Source organism: Nycticebus coucang, chromosome 16 (genome assembly GCF_027406575.1).
Source record: "Nycticebus coucang isolate mNycCou1 chromosome 16, mNycCou1.pri, whole genome shotgun sequence".
Lineage (NCBI taxonomy): Eukaryota > Metazoa > Chordata > Mammalia > Primates > Lorisidae > Nycticebus > Nycticebus coucang.
In genome coordinates this window covers 28,026,448-28,045,215 of record NC_069795.1, presented here as the reverse complement: position 1 = coordinate 28,045,215, position 18,768 = coordinate 28,026,448, and the positions used below count along the sequence as shown (strand labels likewise).

The 18,768-nt window shown below is 39.8% G+C and overlaps 1 protein-coding gene across 2 annotated transcripts in view; it reads left to right on the top strand.

Moving 5' to 3' along the window:
- Positions 1-829: 829 nt before the first annotated feature.
- Positions 830-18,768, top strand: part of USP25 (ubiquitin specific peptidase 25) — a 143,509-nt gene continuing 125,570 nt past the window's right edge. For both annotated transcript variants that reach the window (XM_053564917.1, XM_053564915.1), the window contains exon 1: positions 830-1,278. In XM_053564917.1, the coding sequence (XP_053420892.1) occupies positions 1,234-1,278 (45 nt within the window). In that variant the 5' untranslated portion in view covers positions 830-1,233. The remainder of the gene's footprint in view (positions 1,279-18,768) is intronic.

Sequence of the window (18,768 nt, the reverse complement as noted above, 5' to 3'; positions counted from 1 at the left end):
ATTGCCTTCCCAATGTTAGATTTTACTTATAATTCCATATATAGTCAAGTATTCCATGCGGGAAGGTTAATTGTTTAATTTGGTAACAGCGATGTTACAATTATGCATCACCTAGGCAGTGATATTTTTGTAATGTTTGCTTTATAGATCATATTTCATTTATATTAAATTTTCGAAAAGTAAACCTTATTTCTCCAGAGCCTAGCAGGGACTGGCACACATTCGCATGAATAAAGTAGATGCAAGATGTCAATACTCATTTATGTAATGATGTGTTAAGGAGAAAAGTAGATCCCAGCGTAAGGACTTCTGACAGCCTTTTGCTTATTTGACTTTTCCCTTTGGGCAAGTTTACTGCTTGTGAAATTCCTAGAAAGGCGAGGGGAGGAAATGAGCGACACATGGACGAGAGGGAGTTGGGACCCTGCGTAGTTTTGGGACTTTACGGGCATGTTGGGAAATGTTTGTTTTGGAGGAGTTGGGCAAACCCGCGGTCGGACCCGCCAGGTCCCTGGGAGAAACGCTGCGTTCCAGCCTCTGCGCAGAGCTTCGCGGAGTTTAGGACAGGCGTCGGTGCAACCTGCCACAGGGGCGGCTCCCGGGCCCTGCCCGCCAGGCTCGCCCTCCCTGCAAGGGGGAGGGCCGCGCCGGGCGGGGCGGGGCGGGGCTGCGAGTTGGCCCCGCCCCTCCCCTCCGCCCGCGGGTCACAATGTAGGGTTAGGGCGGCCAGCGGGCGGGCCTCTGCGGGGGAGGAGCCGCCGGGCGGGGGCGGTGACGGCCGGTGGGGGCGGGGAGGGGAGGAGGAGTCGGGGAGGGAGGAGGACAGCGCCATTCCGGCCAGCCGCTCCCTCCGTCCCCTCTCTCCCTTCCCCGCAGTGGCCCGCGAGCCGCCGGCAAGAGAGCGCACGAGCGCGTGACGCCTCCCGACTGGCTCGCGCCCCCCAGCGCCCCGGCGTCCGCCGCCGGCTCATGGCCTGGGCCGCCGCATACCGGCCTCTCTGAGGCGGGCCGCGGGGAGACGTGGGGCCGCCGGGGACCTCGCAGCCTACGCTTCGTCGCCTGCCCACGGTCCCCGCGCACGCCGGCCGCCATCGTCTTCGCGCCTGGCTGGCGGGGGCGCTGTCCTCCCCGGCGGTCCGTGCCGCTCCCTGGAGCTCGGCGGAGCGCGGCAGCCAGCGCCGGCGGAGGCGCGAGGAGCAGGTCGCTGCCGCCGCCGCCGTCGCCGCGGGGGCCATGACCGTGGAGCAGAACGTGCTGCAGCAGAGCGCGGCGCAGAAGGTGAGGCGAGCCGCGGGCCGGCGCCTTACGACGTGCTGCCCCCTCCCGCCGCGGCTCGGGCCTCGGCTGCCCCGGGCTTCCTCCTCCGCCACCCCCTGTTTCTGCTTCTCGCTCTGGGGGCGTCGCGCCCACTGCCAGGCTGTGTGTGGGAAGCGGGGTATACTTGAGGGGTTTGAATCCACTTCCTTCTGCCGATTGTTTCCAGGTATTGAGAGCGACTCTCACATTCCTACAGGGCTCTGTGTGGCTTCTTAATTAAACTTTATGCTATGCTCCCCACCCCCTTTTAAAAAAGAAAGAATAGTCAGTTGTCATCCTTCTGAACACAGTTTGCATTTTGAACTTAGTATTCCAGGCCTTCTATTTTGCAAAAGAAGGTTTCCACCAAAATTGAATTCTCTGCTTTGCGAGGTTTGTACACTGACTTGGCCAGGTGGACTCTATTTAGGTTTCGAAGGAGGTGGTTTGGTTGGTTTCTTCTTCTTTTTCGGTTTCTTTCCTTCCTTTCTTTTACCCCCTCTGAAGATAGAAACTGTCCCTAAGAAAGGAAACCTTTCTGTCCATGTTATTCCAGGAATCTTTTGTCCCCTAAGTTTGACCTTGTTCCATCGTTCACCGTTTACACTGGAATCAGTCACACGTTCAAATGGTCACCCACTAAAGCAAAAAATAAAATTGTGAAGCTTCTTATCTTTAAAGTGAAAAGTGAAAGATCACCCTGTTATTCCAGATTTTGCTGTCAGAATCTTTAAGTGCGCTATCATGGCTTGCACCATAGCCTAAAGAGTAGTTGCCCGTGACTTAAATTTTTTTTTTTTTTTCATTTGTATGAAAAGCATTATGGGCAAGAGGGAAAAACATTGCCTCAGTTGCGTTAGAATTAGAGGATAATTAGCGTTTACTGTGATCAAACCACTAAAGCAGCAGTGTTTGGTTTATTTGGGTAATGAGTGCCCCACCCTGTTGTAATTTTAGCATAGTTATAGCCTACCTGCGCTAGACTTTAGATATAAGGCCAACCGTCCTAAAAGGGACGTCTGTGTATCACAAACTGCTACATTGTAGCTTTGAGATTATTTTTAGAGTTTATGATAATACTTTGAAGTAATTGAAGATGCTCAAGAGGTTTGGAAAGCAGGGATAGTACATTGTTATTTTAGGCACATTGATAAAGTTATTTTTGAAACTATTGGTATGTTGATATTATTAATAAATTTAGAAAGTCATTGCAATTTATTCACAGTGAATTAAAGACTTAATAATGAGAGGTTAAAAGTTTATCTCCTAATCATCTCCATTCTACTTTAAATACCTTAAACCTTATTTCTGATACTGAGTATGTGATAGGGTTTAGGAAAGATTGCGTGATCATATGAGTACTAAGCGATATTTAATATGTTTGGTATCCTTTATAATTAATTGTCTTGAGTGTTGAGTATTAAATTCTGTTTCAAAGTGTAGCTCAGATTTTTCTCATTTTTTAAGTTTAACAATATTAAGAACTTTGTAAATTTGTGAGTTTTTTTTTTTTTTTTAGTTTATTTTGACTAATCTTTAGCATAGAGTCGGTTAATGCAGGCTCTATGGTGTGGTTCAAAGGTTGTGCATAAAATTGTAGAATCAAGAATCAAGTTACTGAACGTGATCTTGGCTGTCAAGTCCAATTTCCTAGTTTAATGAATTCCCTCTCTACACAAAGGGCATAGTTGTAAATTCAAAATATTACCATTATGATGCTGTGGTTAGAGTGTGTGTATGTTTTAGATCATTTAGTTGATACTGCGGAAACTTTTAGAGCAACATACTGTATTTTTATCGTTCTATCATGATATTTAGGTTTTTTTCTTTAACCCTAAATGTGTCGTTGTTTTCCATATTAATACAGATTACTTTGTTACTCATCTTAAAACTGCTTAAAAAATGCATGCATGTAAATACTTAAAAAATCATTTACCTCAAATAAATTGACAGATTTACTGGTATCAAGCTAGTTACCAGGAAGTAGACTTCCAGCTAGTAGCTAGGAAGTGAACTTAGGACTTAGAAGAAACAAAAGTGAAACTGTTTTCACTTAGAAACTTAACGATTATCCGTAAAAGGAGAGGTGTCTATTCCAGAGCCAAAATTTTAGCCGGTTTTCTACTCTCTTTTAAAAAATGTGTATGTGTGCCTATGCTTGTAAGTTTAAGGTAAGTAGCTATATTGTAGTGGTTGGAACAGTGTCCCATGTTTTCAAGGTTTTTTTTTTTTTTTTTTTTGTCAGAGTGATGTAAGATTTATACTCTTTTTAAAAAAGTGGCATTATACAAATTTTTTAACAGTCTTTGTCACAGTTTAGTATGATGAAGCAAGGTGCTGCCTTTCTCTTTGATGTATTCTTTGGTTGATTGCTGGAGTTTGGCCAAGCCAGAGAGTTAGGAGATGTAGTAAAACTGCAGAGAGCTGCTTTTCTGAGCTTTAGATGTTGCAGGTGAGGTAGGAATTGGCAACATATTAATTGCAATTAAATCCTATAGTAATGTTTGTCCTGGGCATGTATCTTCAGCCTTGTGCTTCATATTTACCTAAGTGTAAGAGCCTGAGAGCTCAGAAATTTGATACATAGATTCAAGTTTCAAAGGAAGATTCTTCAGGAGGTTTCCCACCAGGGCCCAAATTAGTTTATAGAGCCAAATGGACAGGATACTATTTACATTAACTGTATCCTTTTGAGTAGAATAAAATGTAACTTTCCTAAGAGGTAGATACTTTGCCTGTAGCAGGGGTCCTCAAACTTTTTAAACAGGGGGCCAGTTCACTGTCCCTCAGATCCTTGGAGGGCTGGACTGTAGTTTAAAAAAACAAAACAAAACTATGAACAAATTCCTATGCACACTGCACATATTTTATTTTGAGGTAAAAAAACAAAACAGGAACAAATACAATCACACCACCTCATGTGGCCCACGGGCCGTAGTTTGAGGACGCCTGTACGGCTTGAAACAGTTCTTTGCACGTAGTAGGATTCAGCAAATATTTGATGAATGAAATAATGAGTGAATGGATTCAGAAGGAATAGCAAGTATAGTTCTTATTTTAGTTCCTATAACTGAATCTCAAGATTTAAAAATTCTGAGGAACCAAGAAGGCTTGAAACTGTTAGTGGAAAGACAGGATGTGTATTAGCGCTAAATCACCTTTGTGTGACTTTTGGCTAGTCATTACATGGCTCTGAATCTTCTAAGCCTTAAAGTTGGTATATGATTAGACATGGGCAACTTCTTTATTATTTTATTTTTGTTTATTATTATTTGTTGAGACAAAGTCTCATGATGTCACCCTGAGTAGAGTGCTGTGCTATCACAGCTCACAGCAACCTCAAACTCTTGGGCTTAAGCAATTCTCTTGCCTCAGCCTCCCAAGTAGCTGGGACTACAGGTATCTGCCACAGTCTCCAGCTGTTTTTGGTTGTAGTTGTCATTGTTGTTTGGCAGGCCTGGGCTGGTTTTGTACCTACCAGCTCCGGTGTATGTGGCTGGCGCCCTAGCCACGTGAGCTACCTACAGGTGCTGAGCTGGCAACTTCTTTAGATCAGAGTGTTTAATGGAGCTAAGTAAGTGTTTATTCTGTATATGGAGGATATAAAAAGAAAGAGTAGAGGATGGAGAGAGAGCAATCTTGTGGATCTGCAGTCACCTTTCACTTAATTAGCAAATGGTGGGGGCTAGGTGGAAAGGAGATTCAGAGTTAAAACTTGAAAAATAATACAAACTGGATTCAGGGTAAATTTCTTATGTAAAATAACATGTAGTATTTTCCAATTTAGATATTCTCTAAGGTTATAAAAAATAGAGTACAGCATTTGGCAGTTAACGTTACTTAACCTTAAATCACTTAAAATGTTACATAAAAGGTGTATTCTCTACTGGGAGTCAGTTATCTTGCTATTAGTATGAGGTTTAATTTGGGCAGAGAGAAAGGGTTCCAGCTGTTTATTCCTTTCTTATTCTCACCTAATTTTGATTTGTATACTAACATTGTATCCAGCTTTCTCAATGAATTGTCATCAGTTCCATGAATGTTTTTTATTTTTTCAATATTTTGTGCACACAGTTCATACCCTTTACAAAAAATTATTTGGCTTTCTTGTGATTATTTTTACCATTTTTTTTTTTCATTTTCTTATTTTTCAACCATCGCTAAAATTATGAACTACAGCTAGGATTTATGTTAGCTTCTGTTAGGTATTGTTTCCTCACGATATGGAAATTTATTTATATTCCTAAGTTTTATAAATGTTTCAAAATCAGATTTATATGTTGACTCTTTATGAAATGTCTTTTTTTGCAGAGAATGATGTGATGTTTTATGTATAAATAATAAAAATAATTGTAGTAGACAACGTACATGAATATTTACTATGTACAATCTATATGGTACTATGTTAAGAGTCATATTTTTTTTTCACTTAGTCTTCCCAACCACTTTATGAAATGAAGCACTATTTTTGCCCCCTTCTTCTTGTAGCTGAGTAAACAGTCTTAGAAAACCAAAACAACATTTCATCCCTAGTATGCATTGAAAGTAGGATTTAAACTCAGGGTCACATGACTTATATGTCCCCTCTCTTAACCACTATACTCTGTTGTTTGGACTGTCCTCGAATTTGTGGTAAAACTCCCATTTACTCATAATGCTTCTTTTAGAAATGTATTTCTAAATTTAATATACTAAATTTTAACTTAGGATTTAGTAGTATACAATTTGCCCTCCATATCCAAATGCAGATTGAAAATATTCTGGAAATAAAAAAGAATGGTTATGTTTGTATATACATGTACAGATTTTTTTCTTGTTATTATTTCCTAAACAGTATAGTATAACAACTATTTCCATAGCATTTGCATTTTATTTGGTATTATAAGTTATCTGGAGATGATTTAAAGTATACTGGAGGATGTGTGTAGGTTAGATACTGCAGATACTCCATCATTTTCTGTAAGGACATTGAGGATTCAAGATTTTGGTATCCTCCAGAGTTCTGGAACCTGTCCCCCTGGTATTTTTTAATTAGATTTAAATTTAAATTTAATTAGGTTTGTTTGTGTACATATGGACTATTAAGATAAGGTTAACTCCTAAAATAATTATAGAAAGTTTTTTGTTTTCCTATGCTTTTGGAATTGTTTAGTGTAGAATTTAATGAGGTTGAGCCATTCAAAATTGGTGGTATGTGATCATTTTTGATTTAAATAGTTGGTTATTCTGGTTCAGAATGCTGGTTATTTTGAAGATTGCTGACTGTGACTATGTCAGGGCAGAGCTCTTGTTTAGAGCAAATTTTAATTGTTTTCCAAATTTTGCTTACTGTCTCTTAGATTTCTGACTTTTTTCCAGAGAAATTTTTAAAATGCTAGACAGTTTTTCATTTCATTTAGGTTTCTGTCTTTATTCATCTAAAGTTTTTTTCTTAACAGTACCATTTGCCAGGTGCTGATCCATTTTATTGGTCCTTCCAAAATCCAGGTTTGTGTGTCAATTCTGTTTTGTTTTCTAATTTATTAATTTTTATTTTTCTCTTTAATAATTTCATCTTTCTAATGTTTTGGGGTTATTATTCTTTTTATAAACTGAACTCAACAGTTGGTGAGTTTGCTGTCATATTTACTGATGAAAACCATTTGGTGCTTTCAGTTTTAACCTGATTTTGTTTTGGATTTGATTTTCTTATTTAAAAGTTTTTTGTTTACTTTCCTTAATGGCATTTTTGAAGTATTTTAATTGTTGATTTTTTAGTTTCATTAGACTGTATTTAGAGAATAGGATTTTTATTATCTTTAGAAATTTAACGTTTTTATGACTAAATTCATGAGATTTTGATTAGCATATGAAATAGTTGTATATTTTCTGACTGTTAGGGAGTTTTATAGAGTATTTCATATTTTTTCTTGGTCTTTTAAATTCTGAGAGATTGTGGTCTCTCTACTTTTAATATGATTTCCTCAAATTCTCTTTGTATTCCTAATGAATCTAATCCAAACTTGTGTTTTTGTTTATCTTTCAGAACATAACCATTCACATATGGTGATAACTGATAAACTTTATTATTATTATTATCTGATTTTCTGTTTATTAGTTTTGTTTTCTCCATTCAGTTTTGATGGATTGATCAAGTTTTCATTGTATCACCACCAACACCTACTCTTCCCATTAAGATTATTTTTTGCCCATGTCCATTTTTGTGAGTGGGGAAAGGTGTGGGTCCAGTTCATCATCTCTATATATTAGAGAAATGCAAATCAAAACAACCCTGAGATATCATCTAACCCCAGTGAGAATGGCCCACATCACAAAATCTCAAAACTGCAGATGCTGGCGTGGATGTGGAGAGAAGGAAACACTTTTACACTGCTGGTGGGACTGCAAACTAGTACAACCTTTCTGGAAGGAAGTATGGAGAAGCTTCAAAGCACTCAAGCTAGACCTCCCATTTGATCCTGCAATCCCATTACTGGGCATCTACCCAGAAGGAAAGAAATCCTTTTATCATAAGGACACTTGTACTAGACTGTTTATTGCAGCTCAATTTACAATCGCCAAAATGTGGAAACAGCCTAAATGCCCACCAACCCAGGAATGGATTAACAAGCTGTGGTATATGTATACCATGGAATACTATTCAGCCATTAAAAAAAATGGAGATTTTACATCCTTCGTATTAACCTGGATGGACATGGAAGACATTATTCTTAGGAAAGCATCACAAGAATGGAGAAGCATGAATCCTATGTACTCAATTTTGATATGAGGACAATTAATGACAATTATGGTTATGGGGGGCGGGAAGCAGAAAGAGGGAAGGAGGGAGGGGGGTGGGGCCTTGGTGTGTGTCACACTTTATGGGGGCAAGACATGATTGCAAGAGGGACTTTACCTAACAATTGCAATCAGTGTAACCTGGCTTATTGTACCCTCAATGAATCCTCAACAATAAAAAAAAAAAAGATTTTTTTTTATTTCTACTTTTATTATTATTTTTTTGTAGAGACAGAGTCTCACTGTACCGCCCTCGGGTAGAGTGCCATGACGTCACACGGCTTACAGCAACCTCCAGCTCCTGGGCCTACGCGATTCTCTTGACTCAGCCTCCCAAGTAGCTGGGACTACAGGCGCCCGCCACAACGCCCGGCTATTTTTTTTGTTATTATTTATTTTTTTTGTTGTAGTTTGGCCGGGGCAGGGTTTGAACCCGCCACCCTCGGCATATGGGGTCGGTGCCTTACTGAGCCACAGGCACAGCCACTGTTATTTTTTTAAACAAATATATTTAAACATTTTTCTCATGTGTAAAAAAATTAATAAACTTTTCTCTTCTAATATACTTCCCCAATTAGAGAAGACATTTTAGCATGTTTTTACTCAAGAGTATTCCTGTTTTGTCGAGATAATATGGAATTGTAATTCTAGGTGAGGAATTCTTAATTGTATTATAAATAGATTATTACTAGCTAATTTTTAACATTTGACTAATTTTAACTTTTTTTACTATTACACTTTTTTCTTTCTTTCTTTTTTTTAATAGATAACTTGTTAACAGTAAGTTTGTAATATTTTCTCTTTGGTTTTAAGAGTTCAGAAATTTCACTACAAGTGTGTATTTTTTTTTAAGTCCTGCCTAAGATTTTTGATCTGAAAACTTCAGTGTTCTCAGGACAAAGATACATTACTATTACTTTTTTTAAAAAAATGTTTTAAAACTACATTATTTAAATTTTAGATACCACTCTCTTTCTTGCCTCTATTTTTTTCTCTTTTTGCTCTGTGTGCTATGTAACTGTTTAGTTTGATCATCTAGATTCTCATTTTTATAGTGTCATTTGTATACTTTTTACCTCTGTAGATGGTCAGATACATTTATGGGGATTTGTTTTTTTTTTTTTTTTTTTTTGTAGAGACAGTCTCACTTTATGGCCCTCGGTAGAGTGCCACGGCCTCACACAGCTCACAGCAACCTCCAACTCCTGGGCTTAAGTGATTCTCTTGCCTCAGCCTCCCGAGTAGCTGGGACTACAGGGGCCCGCCACAACGCCCAGCTATTTTTTGGTTGCAGTTAAGCGGAGGCCGGGTTTGAACCCGCCACCCTCGGTATATGGGGCCGGCGCCTTACTGACTGAGCCACAGGCGCCGCCCTGGGGATTTGTTTTTAATAACGTACATTTTTTTAGTTGGTTCTGAAATATATAAATTTGAATTAATTATAACAGTTGTCTTATGATCAGCTGTTATGAAAGTATGTTTTTCATTTATTAAACCCCCAACTTAAAATCTAGAACTTTGGTAGTAATCTATATCTAACCATATTGTTCCCTCCATTCCTCCACTTTCATTTGAGATTGTCATCATTTTGAATCCTGTGTTCATCCTCCCTTAGTTTCTTATTTATGGCGTCTATATGAATTTCTGAAGGTACATATTTTTTATTTTAGTTGTTTTAACTTAATAATGTAAGAAGTTTTTCCCACTACAAAATGTAAAAGGTATTCATTTGTATTTTCCACTATGAGTTTTAGAGTTATATTTGCATCATTTTAGACCTTATTTCATCTGCACTTGAATTTGGCATGTGGTGTAAAGTTAGGGATACAATTTAATTTTTTAGAGGCTTTGGAAAGGGTTTTGCAACAGTGCAGGGATAAGGCAGAAGGTGGAGAGAAAGGAAACAAAAAAGAGTCTACCCTCTCAGGTTAACAATCCCATGTTTGGAGAGAACCAGCACCTTGGCTCACGGGGCTGCTTGGGGTCAGTAGACTCTATGCCTGTTCTGGTAGCCAGCACAGATTTCCAGAACTGAGTTCCGGGCTTCCTTCCCAAACAGCACTTACAGCCTCTGAGAAGACTGTAGAACTAATAGAATTGGTAGAATTGACAGTATTTTCGTTTTGTTGGGTGGGATCAGAAGGACACTAGCACACCTGAGCACGTGCGGCTGTGGCTGGGTAGGGGAAAGCAGCATGCGGGATGGCCCTGTTCAGCTGTGGTTTTTGTGGTGTAAGGTGGGTAGGAGACCTAGGCCTTTGGTGATGCAGAGATTACAGCAGCCTCCTAAGATCGTGGGGTCCTGTGCTAGGGGCACAGTCTGTGAACGTTGTGCGATCTGGTGTTGCCATTTGCTTTCCCTTGACTATCTTGATGTTGGCTTAGGGAGATTATTGTAGGGTCTGCAGTTTTTGGATGAAAGTGAATGCTCCTGTAAGCGTCCTTGGCACTGTCCTTCATACTGCTTGCACAGCCAGAGAGCAGGTAGAGTTATTTGGGTTAAACATCCAAAGGGAGGACTTACTGTTTCAGGGTGGCTTCTGCCACTGTCACCACTGCCACTGCCTCCCCCGCCCCTCCCCCCTCCCTCCTCTCTCTGCTCTTCTTTCCTTGGTGCTGATGCTCTTCCATTCTTCTGTCTTAGGCTTCTAAGGGGAGTGTCTTTTACGGTGGAGGAGAGGGAGACGCGGGGTAGCGGGGTGTACTGGGAACTCACACTATGGCTTCAGTCTTTACCTTAGTAACTGTTATTATATCTTCTTTTACGTGGTTTAGATCATTGGCCAGTTCCCTACTTGTTAAGAAATAGTTGTTTAGCTCCTTGCTTTTAAGTTGTACAAATTCTTCATATACCCTGAGTGTCTTTTATCAGATATGTACTTGTGCAGATACTCACCCAGTACACAGCTTTTCCTTTGGTTTCCTTACCAGTTCCTTTGAAGTTTAACTATTTCGATATTGAAGTTTAATTTAATTTTTTCCCTTGATGTTTAGTTCTTTAATTCCTTTAACCTTTGTTTACAAACATTTTCCCCTTATGTTTTCTTTAGAAGTTTTATCATTTTAGGTCTATGATACATTTGGAATTTGTCAAGGTTCATTTATTGCAAGTGGGTATCTGTTTCAGCACCTTCTTTTAAAAAGACCGTTCTCTCACACGTCCAGGGTACAGGCAGGTAGTGTATACATGTGCAGTGTGGATGGGGATGACTCACGTCCAGGGTACAGGCAGGGTAGTGTATACGTGTGCAGTGTGATGGGGATGATTTACGTCCGGGGTACAGGAAGGTAGTGTACACATGTGCAGTGTGATGGGGATGACTCACGTCTGGGGTACAGGCAGGTAGTGTATACGTGTGCAGTGTGATGGGGATGACTCACGTCCAGGGTACAGGCAGGTAGTGTACACGTGTGCAGTGTGATGGGGATGACTCACGTCCAGGGTACAGGCAGGTAGTGTACACGTGTGCAGTGTGATGGGGATGACACACGTCTGGGGTACAGGTGGTAGTGTATACGTGTGCAGTGTGATGGGGATGACTCGCGTCCAGGGTACAGGCAGGTAGTGTGTATGTGTGCAGTGTGATGGGGATGACTCACATCCAGGTACAGGCAGGTAGTGTACACGTGTGCAGTGTGATGGGGATGACTCACATCCAGGTACAGGCAGGTAGTGTATACATGTGCAGTGTGATGGGGATGACACACGTCTGGGATACAGGCAGGTAGTGTATACGTGTGCAGTGTGATGGGGATGACACACGTCTGGGGTACAGGCAGGTAGTGTATACGTGTGCAGTGTGATGGGGATGACTCACGTCCGGGGTACAGGCAGGTAGTGTATACGTGTTCAGTGTGATGGGGATGAGTCACATCCAGGGTACAGGCAGGTAGTGTACGTGTGCAGTGTGGATGGGGATGACTCAGATCCAGGGTACAGGCAGGTAGTGTACACGTGTTCAGGTGGATGGGGATGACACACGTGCCAGAGTACAGTCAGGTAGGTTACACGTGTGCAGCGTGGATGGGGATGACACACGTCCCAGGGTACAGGCAGGTAGTGTACACGTGTGCAGCGTGGATGGGGATGACACACGTCCCAGAGTACAGGCCGGTAGTGTATACGTGTGCAGTGTGATGGGGATGACACACGTCCCAGGGTACAGGCAGGAAAATTCAGAATAACCAGAGTAACTGAATTTCACACATGAAACTGTTTTGCAGAAACTAATTTGACACTTGCACCTTCAACTAAAGGAATTATGTATTTCAGGTAGTGTATACGTATAAGCTTTGGGAGTAAATTTTATTTCAGTTGTCATCTATCATCCTGTGTTACTGTATCTGTTACCCTGCTGCTCAGTTGATAATCTCTACTGTATAATGATATTCTTGGCCTTTTTTTTTTTTTTTTTTGCTCTTTTTGAGAGATGGAGTCTCTCAGTGTTGTGCAGTTGCTGTTCACTGATATAATCATAGTGCACTGCGGCCTCAAACTCCTGGGCTCAGTGATCCTCCTGCCTCAGCCTCCCAAGTAATTGGTACTCACTACCTTTTGTTGTAAAACCTTCACAAGATGTGCCCCCAAGTTTTGATAATGGTTTAGATTTGGATGCACTCTAGCTCATTAATTATAGTTCCTGCGATGTCTTTCAAGCAGAATGTTGAACCAAGCAGGTTTTGTGATGGATACACTTGCTGCGAATAAGAGGTGACAATTATAGCTTACTTTTAAGTTAGTGCCTAATACCTATTTATTAGAACTTGTTGGTACTTTGCTATGTGAACATGTATGAGTGTTTGGGCAATCAAGAGAGTGAGAGATTGCTGTGAAGTGCAGTGTGATAACTGCTTTTGCAGACGCCGTGGTACAGTATTATGAGGCTGGAGAAATAATTGTATTGTAATTATTAGCTCCTTCCACCACCCTAGGTTGTTATACTTTGTTGTGATGAAGGCTTTAAACCTTTTCAAGTGGGTTGCCACAATTTTCAGTATTTGAAAGCTTGTTACAAACACAAATAAGGGGAGAAGTATTAGATAGGAAAACAGTAGCAAGTAGGCCTGGCTGCCAGGCTAGAATTTTGTAAACGTATTCGCTTTTGCTATATGAACTTTAAATACACATGCGGTAGAACCTCTGTAACCACCCAAGGCTTTGTAACAAACTAGTCAACATACAGAGGTGGTCGACTCTGTAGAGCTGGAACTAGGCCTCCTGTACTGAAACATGCATGTCTGGTCGATGAAACAAACATAGGTCAACTTAAGGAGGTGGTCACTGTAGGGAGGTGGTCATCTATGAAGGTTCCAGTGTATTTACACTGTATATGGAGCTGTCTCCAGGGTAAAATTTGGCTGCTAGTGTAATGTACTGTGTTTCTGGTTCTTAACTGTGGGAATTTTCCAATCCAAGGTTTTAGTCTTTGCTTTTCTGCTTTCTTCAGGTTTATCTTTGAGAGACTGTGTGTTTTCCCACTGATGTATTTTCATTATTACCAAGTTTGTACATTCAAAGTAAGTTTAATGTTACATCCTCACATAAACTCTGGGTCAAACTTTCAGTTGCCTGGGTACATTTTTGCGTAGATGTCCAGCATCACTCAGTATCATGTCTGTCCTCTTAGTTTTTCTTTCTTTATTTTAAGGAGATTGAGAAATAAGTAATACATAAAAGATAGAGCCAGAAATGTACATATGATCTGAAAGTTAAATAAAGTAATTAGGAATAAGAGGATCTAGGAAGAAGAAGAAAGGTCTCCTAGAGTTGACAATGGTTGAACTGTTGAACCTAAGTAGGCACTTTGAAGGTGTTAGGCCGAGCAAAGGGAAGACTATGAGCAAGGACAGAGGAACAGTAAAGCATTTGGTGTCTTCTGTTATCTGTAAGTAGTTTTATGTGTCTGGCTGTGGTATAATAAAAAAAATACTTAGTTGGTGTTTTTCCCTGGTTCCCAGCACAGAGCCTCTAAAATCCTTGGAATTTACTGTTTTTTGCATGCTATTCAGATGACTCTGGTTGGGGCACTCAGAAGAGAGAAGACTAGGTAGCTTCTGTGCAGGTGATGCTCACCGAAAAACTAACTATTGTGATTAGAAGGTGGGAACATTCAACCAGACTACAACCTTGAGGAAGTGGAAGGGGGCTGCAGACTGAGCTTTTACCAATGTTCAATGATTTAATCAGTTATGCTTTAAAATCTGCAATGCCTGTAGCCCAGGATAAAGGAGAGAAGTGGAGGGGAATGAAAGGGGAGGGTGGGGATGGATAGAGGGAGGGTAAATGGTGGAACCACACCTATGGAGCATATTGCACGGGTACAAGTCAAATCTATCAAGTATAGAACATAAATGTCTTAACACAATAATTAAGTAAATGAGGTGAAAACTATATTAGTTTAATGTAAGCATTTGAAATTGTGTAAAAAATGAACACATTTTACACCACAAATGCGCAAATGTATGCATGATCTATGTGTATATGACTTAATAAAAGGAAAAAAAAATCTGCAGTGCCTTACATGCTTCTAACAAGTGCTCAGTAAATAATTCTAGGATGGAGCTCAGTGTACATGTGATTACCTTTTTTCTTTGTAATTTATTTATTCTCTAAAACATGCAGAATTACATTATTAATATATTGTCAGAATGCAAACATTGCTTTTAAGGAAGTTGTATCATTTAGGGTCCAAGGACCCAGTCAGTTAGGGGGGTAAAGGGAAAAATAAAGGAAGGGATAAAAATTTGGACTAAAGGAAGGAATACATTTGGGAGAGGGCCCCCAAAGCCAAAGGACTCTCAGATTCAATTCCTGTTGGAGAGGTTGTGATCGGAGTCTCTGGGATTGGAGAGCAGTTGCTGAGGGGCTTCAGGCTGGGACATTGCTGCCAATAACAATTTATGGGGCTGGGAAAGAAAGCGATGTAAAAATATACTTTCTTAATTAAATCTAGATAAATGGAGTTTCTCATACACCGGAGGGTGTATTATGTAAGTAAATAGAATGACTGAAAACTGTATTTGCTTTAAGGAATTGTTTGTGATACAAATAACTGCTAAGAATTACATAGTGTTCTAGTTTCAAGGTTCTATTTAGAGTATATCTATTTTGTTTTATTAGTAAATGGGGAGTTGGGGATTGTAAGTTAATTATGTATATTTAACTATAGAAACTAGAGATACATAAAGATTTAATTGGACAAGTTATATTAGAAATCTGATTATTAGCAACAAAAATAAGTCAAATACATACTATTTTATTTAAACTGCAGATATGGTAATTCAAGGATATGATTTGATGCATAAAAGTTTTGTTTACCTACATGTTTTCCAGAATATAGACACTCTAATTTAGAAGTAGACTGTGTTGCAAAAGGATTTTACAAGTTGGGATTTTGAAACTGAAAATGCATGTTTCCATAGAAACAACCATGTTTTCTGGCATTGAGTTTTTATTTTCCCCTACTCCCTGAAATGTATGTAACTCTGTATGAACTTAGCTTATAGTGCTGTGCAGTATCATTTTTTGAGAGAATTACATTTAGACTTGGTATTTATGGTGCGTTGGGAAGTTCTCTAAGGAACATGGACCTGCTGCAGATAGGGTTGAAAGGTCAGATGACAGGTGAAGAGAAGAACTCTGAGGTGAAGGAGGATGGAAATCAGTATTTTATTTAGGATAACTATATTCATTGCTGTTTGCTAGCTATTTCTCATAAAATGTCATTTATTTTCTTTGATTGTTTTTTTTTCCTGGATTACATGAATGCTTAGTATTGTTTGTAGTTCTGGGATTCTATAAAAAGGAAGAGATTTTTTAAGTTCAGCATCGTTGGCATTTTTCAGCCTTCATGAAGACAGTAAGGTATAAAAATGTATACCTTTAGATTTACATGCCCATAGAGTATATGAATAATGTATCTTAATGGTAATGTGTTAACTCAAAAAGATTTCTTCATTCTGTGGCTGTAGGAAATACAGCATACCTGAGCCATCCAGGAGACTCCCCATAGGGATTATTTGCAATAGGAAATTTTAGCAGTACTGTGTTCATCAAGGAAGAGTGACAGAACAAAGTACTAGGAAATGCAGCCTTCTATGCAATTTTAGGTGCAATGTGTAACAAGTTTGCTTGGTAAGGGGGCCTGATTTTTGTATGCTTCTTGAATCTAGAAGAGTTTGAAAGTTTACTTATTAATTAGTTGGCCTGATTTATGTATGCTTCTTGTTCCTGCAGGGGAGTCAAAAAATGGCCTCCTTTTACCCTAAAGAACTGAAAGTTCTTTGGCTACATTGCTACAAGACAGGTTAAAAGGAAAAAAATGGTTAATTTTGTTTTTACTAATGGTAGTCTCACAAAATATACTTCAAGAAGGGTCAGATTATTTAGTATCCTGAAGCTACAAAAAGAATAGGGGTTTGTGGCTTCTACGGTGGTGGCAAACAAGTTATGGCAGGTTGGTGGGGGAGGAAATATATGGTGAATAAAGGATGTCTCGTTATCCTGGTAAAAAGTCTCTCAAATAATAAAAGTAGTCCAGAGCAGCCCTCTCAGTGATGCAGATACTTTTACTAATGTAGATTTCCTTTGTAGATGTACTTTTTCTTTTACTTTATTTATTTACTTTTTTATAAAAGGACAGTTTTTCAGGGTTGCTCCTGTGTCTAGTTTCTCAGACTAATAGCTCAAAATATGCCAAAGAAATGTATTTTGGGTGGCATAATCTGATCTCCGGTGCTTATATTTTGGGATACTGTGTCCTGAGCCCCCCAGTGTTTTCTATCTTCAGTAATTAGGCTTCTTTCCTAGGAAGAGCTCAAGTGTTGTGATCCTTTTCTTGTTTACCTCTGCATACTATACTGTGTTCGTTTATTCAGCCAATATTTGTTTGTGTGCCTACCATGAGCCAGGCATCGTCCCAGGTACCAGTTGTAGTGGGGAGCGACATGGTTCTTGCCGTTGGACTCACTGGTGATTAACTATAGTGTATGTTATTGTAACCTGTGGTAAGTGCCAGGAGAATATTGAACAGAAGGTACCTGAATGCAGATACTTTTGTATTGGAAAGGAGAATGGTTTTTGTAGACTCCGAAGGAAAGAGAGAGTTGGAAGATGGGGAAAGCGGTGCAAGATAAGGCCAGAGAGGGAGATAGTGATAGAGACCCTGGCATGCAGAGGGCCCTTAAAGCTAAGAGAAGGATTACGCTATGAGAAAATTCCCCAGAGTTCATGGAATGTTACATTTGAAGTGAAATGGAAGGTCAACATCACAGATTAACAATAACAAGTCAGGAAATTAAGGCTTTCTCCTTTTTTCCTTTATAGGTGGCTAGAGGCAGGTTTGGATTTACAAACATGAAAGACATGTTGTGTACTTGAAATTCTGTAATTGAATTAGGGGTTTCTTGTTTCAGTAAGAGCATGAACTGGAGCAGTTTAGTGTTACCAGGTGTATGCAGACAAAGGTGTACATATATTACTCACTTCAAAGGCAGTGGAATGGTTTTGGCCTCTCACTGACGGGTAACTGACTGCTCACCAGTGAGTGCCTCACAGTGCTTTGCTGCACAGGAATCTGAAGTTTGAGAATGCTTGGGGAGCTTTCTATCAATTTTTTTTTTTCTCTGTTCTTAGAAAATTTGAAATCTTTTTTTTTTGTTTTGACGTCATTCTGAAGTTTGCTTCCCCCACCCCCAAGGATGGAAACCTTTGACTTTCTTTCCTAGGTTGCATTTATTTTTAGATATTCCATTATAAGGAGTCAATGACTGACTTATGAATCATTCATCTCTTAACACAGAAATTTTTTCTCTCTTGTAGTTAAGTAATGCTTCAGTTTTATTAACATTATCTAAGTATTTATGACAACATAATAGTGGATTTTTGCACGGAGTTTTCATTATTTACTGGATCTTTAATCTCCATTGTCAGATAGAAAGTTGAGAAAATATAGAACATGGGCTATTGAATTTGAAAGACTTGTTTTTATTCCCATCCCTTACTTATCTCTTAAAGTGTGTATTAGCTACAAAAGAAGAGTAACTTTCTAGAGGATATGTGTGCATGTGTGTATGTGTAATAAATGATGGTATATACTGGAAGCATTTAAAATGCTCTGGTAGAGGGAAGTTTAAACTTTCCCCAAAGGTTCCATTAATTGAGCTTCTGAATAAATGGACAGTAAACAGATGAACAAGAGAAAACGCATTACCTTTATTGACATGCAAGCATCCCTGAGACCCACACCGCATATGAGACTCACAGAGCGCCGGCTGATTGAGCTTAAATGCCTTCTTCATAGAGGAGAGAGACGCAGGGAGTGCAGGCAGTTTTAGAAGAAGAATAAATGTTTTTTTTTTTTTTTAGGGGAAGGTGAGTAGGCCCCAAATGCAGATAATAGCCTGGGACAAAGTTCCTCCTCCCGACTCTGGGGGAGATGGGGACAACATTTTGAGAAGGTGAGGGGCAGGAGCGCACTGCAAACAAAGGTTGTCTTATCCAGATAGCTTCTCAGTGAACAGCGTCTAGGAGAATGGTTGCAGTAATAGGCGAAAGTTCTGTCTGGGCATGGTGTCCCAGGCATGGTGGCATTTAGTTTCTTCTCTTGGGATAGGAATTAATATTCTCTCAGTGAGTAGGGCGCCAGCCCCATATACTGGGGTGGTGGGTTCAAACCCAGCCCCGGCTGAACTGCA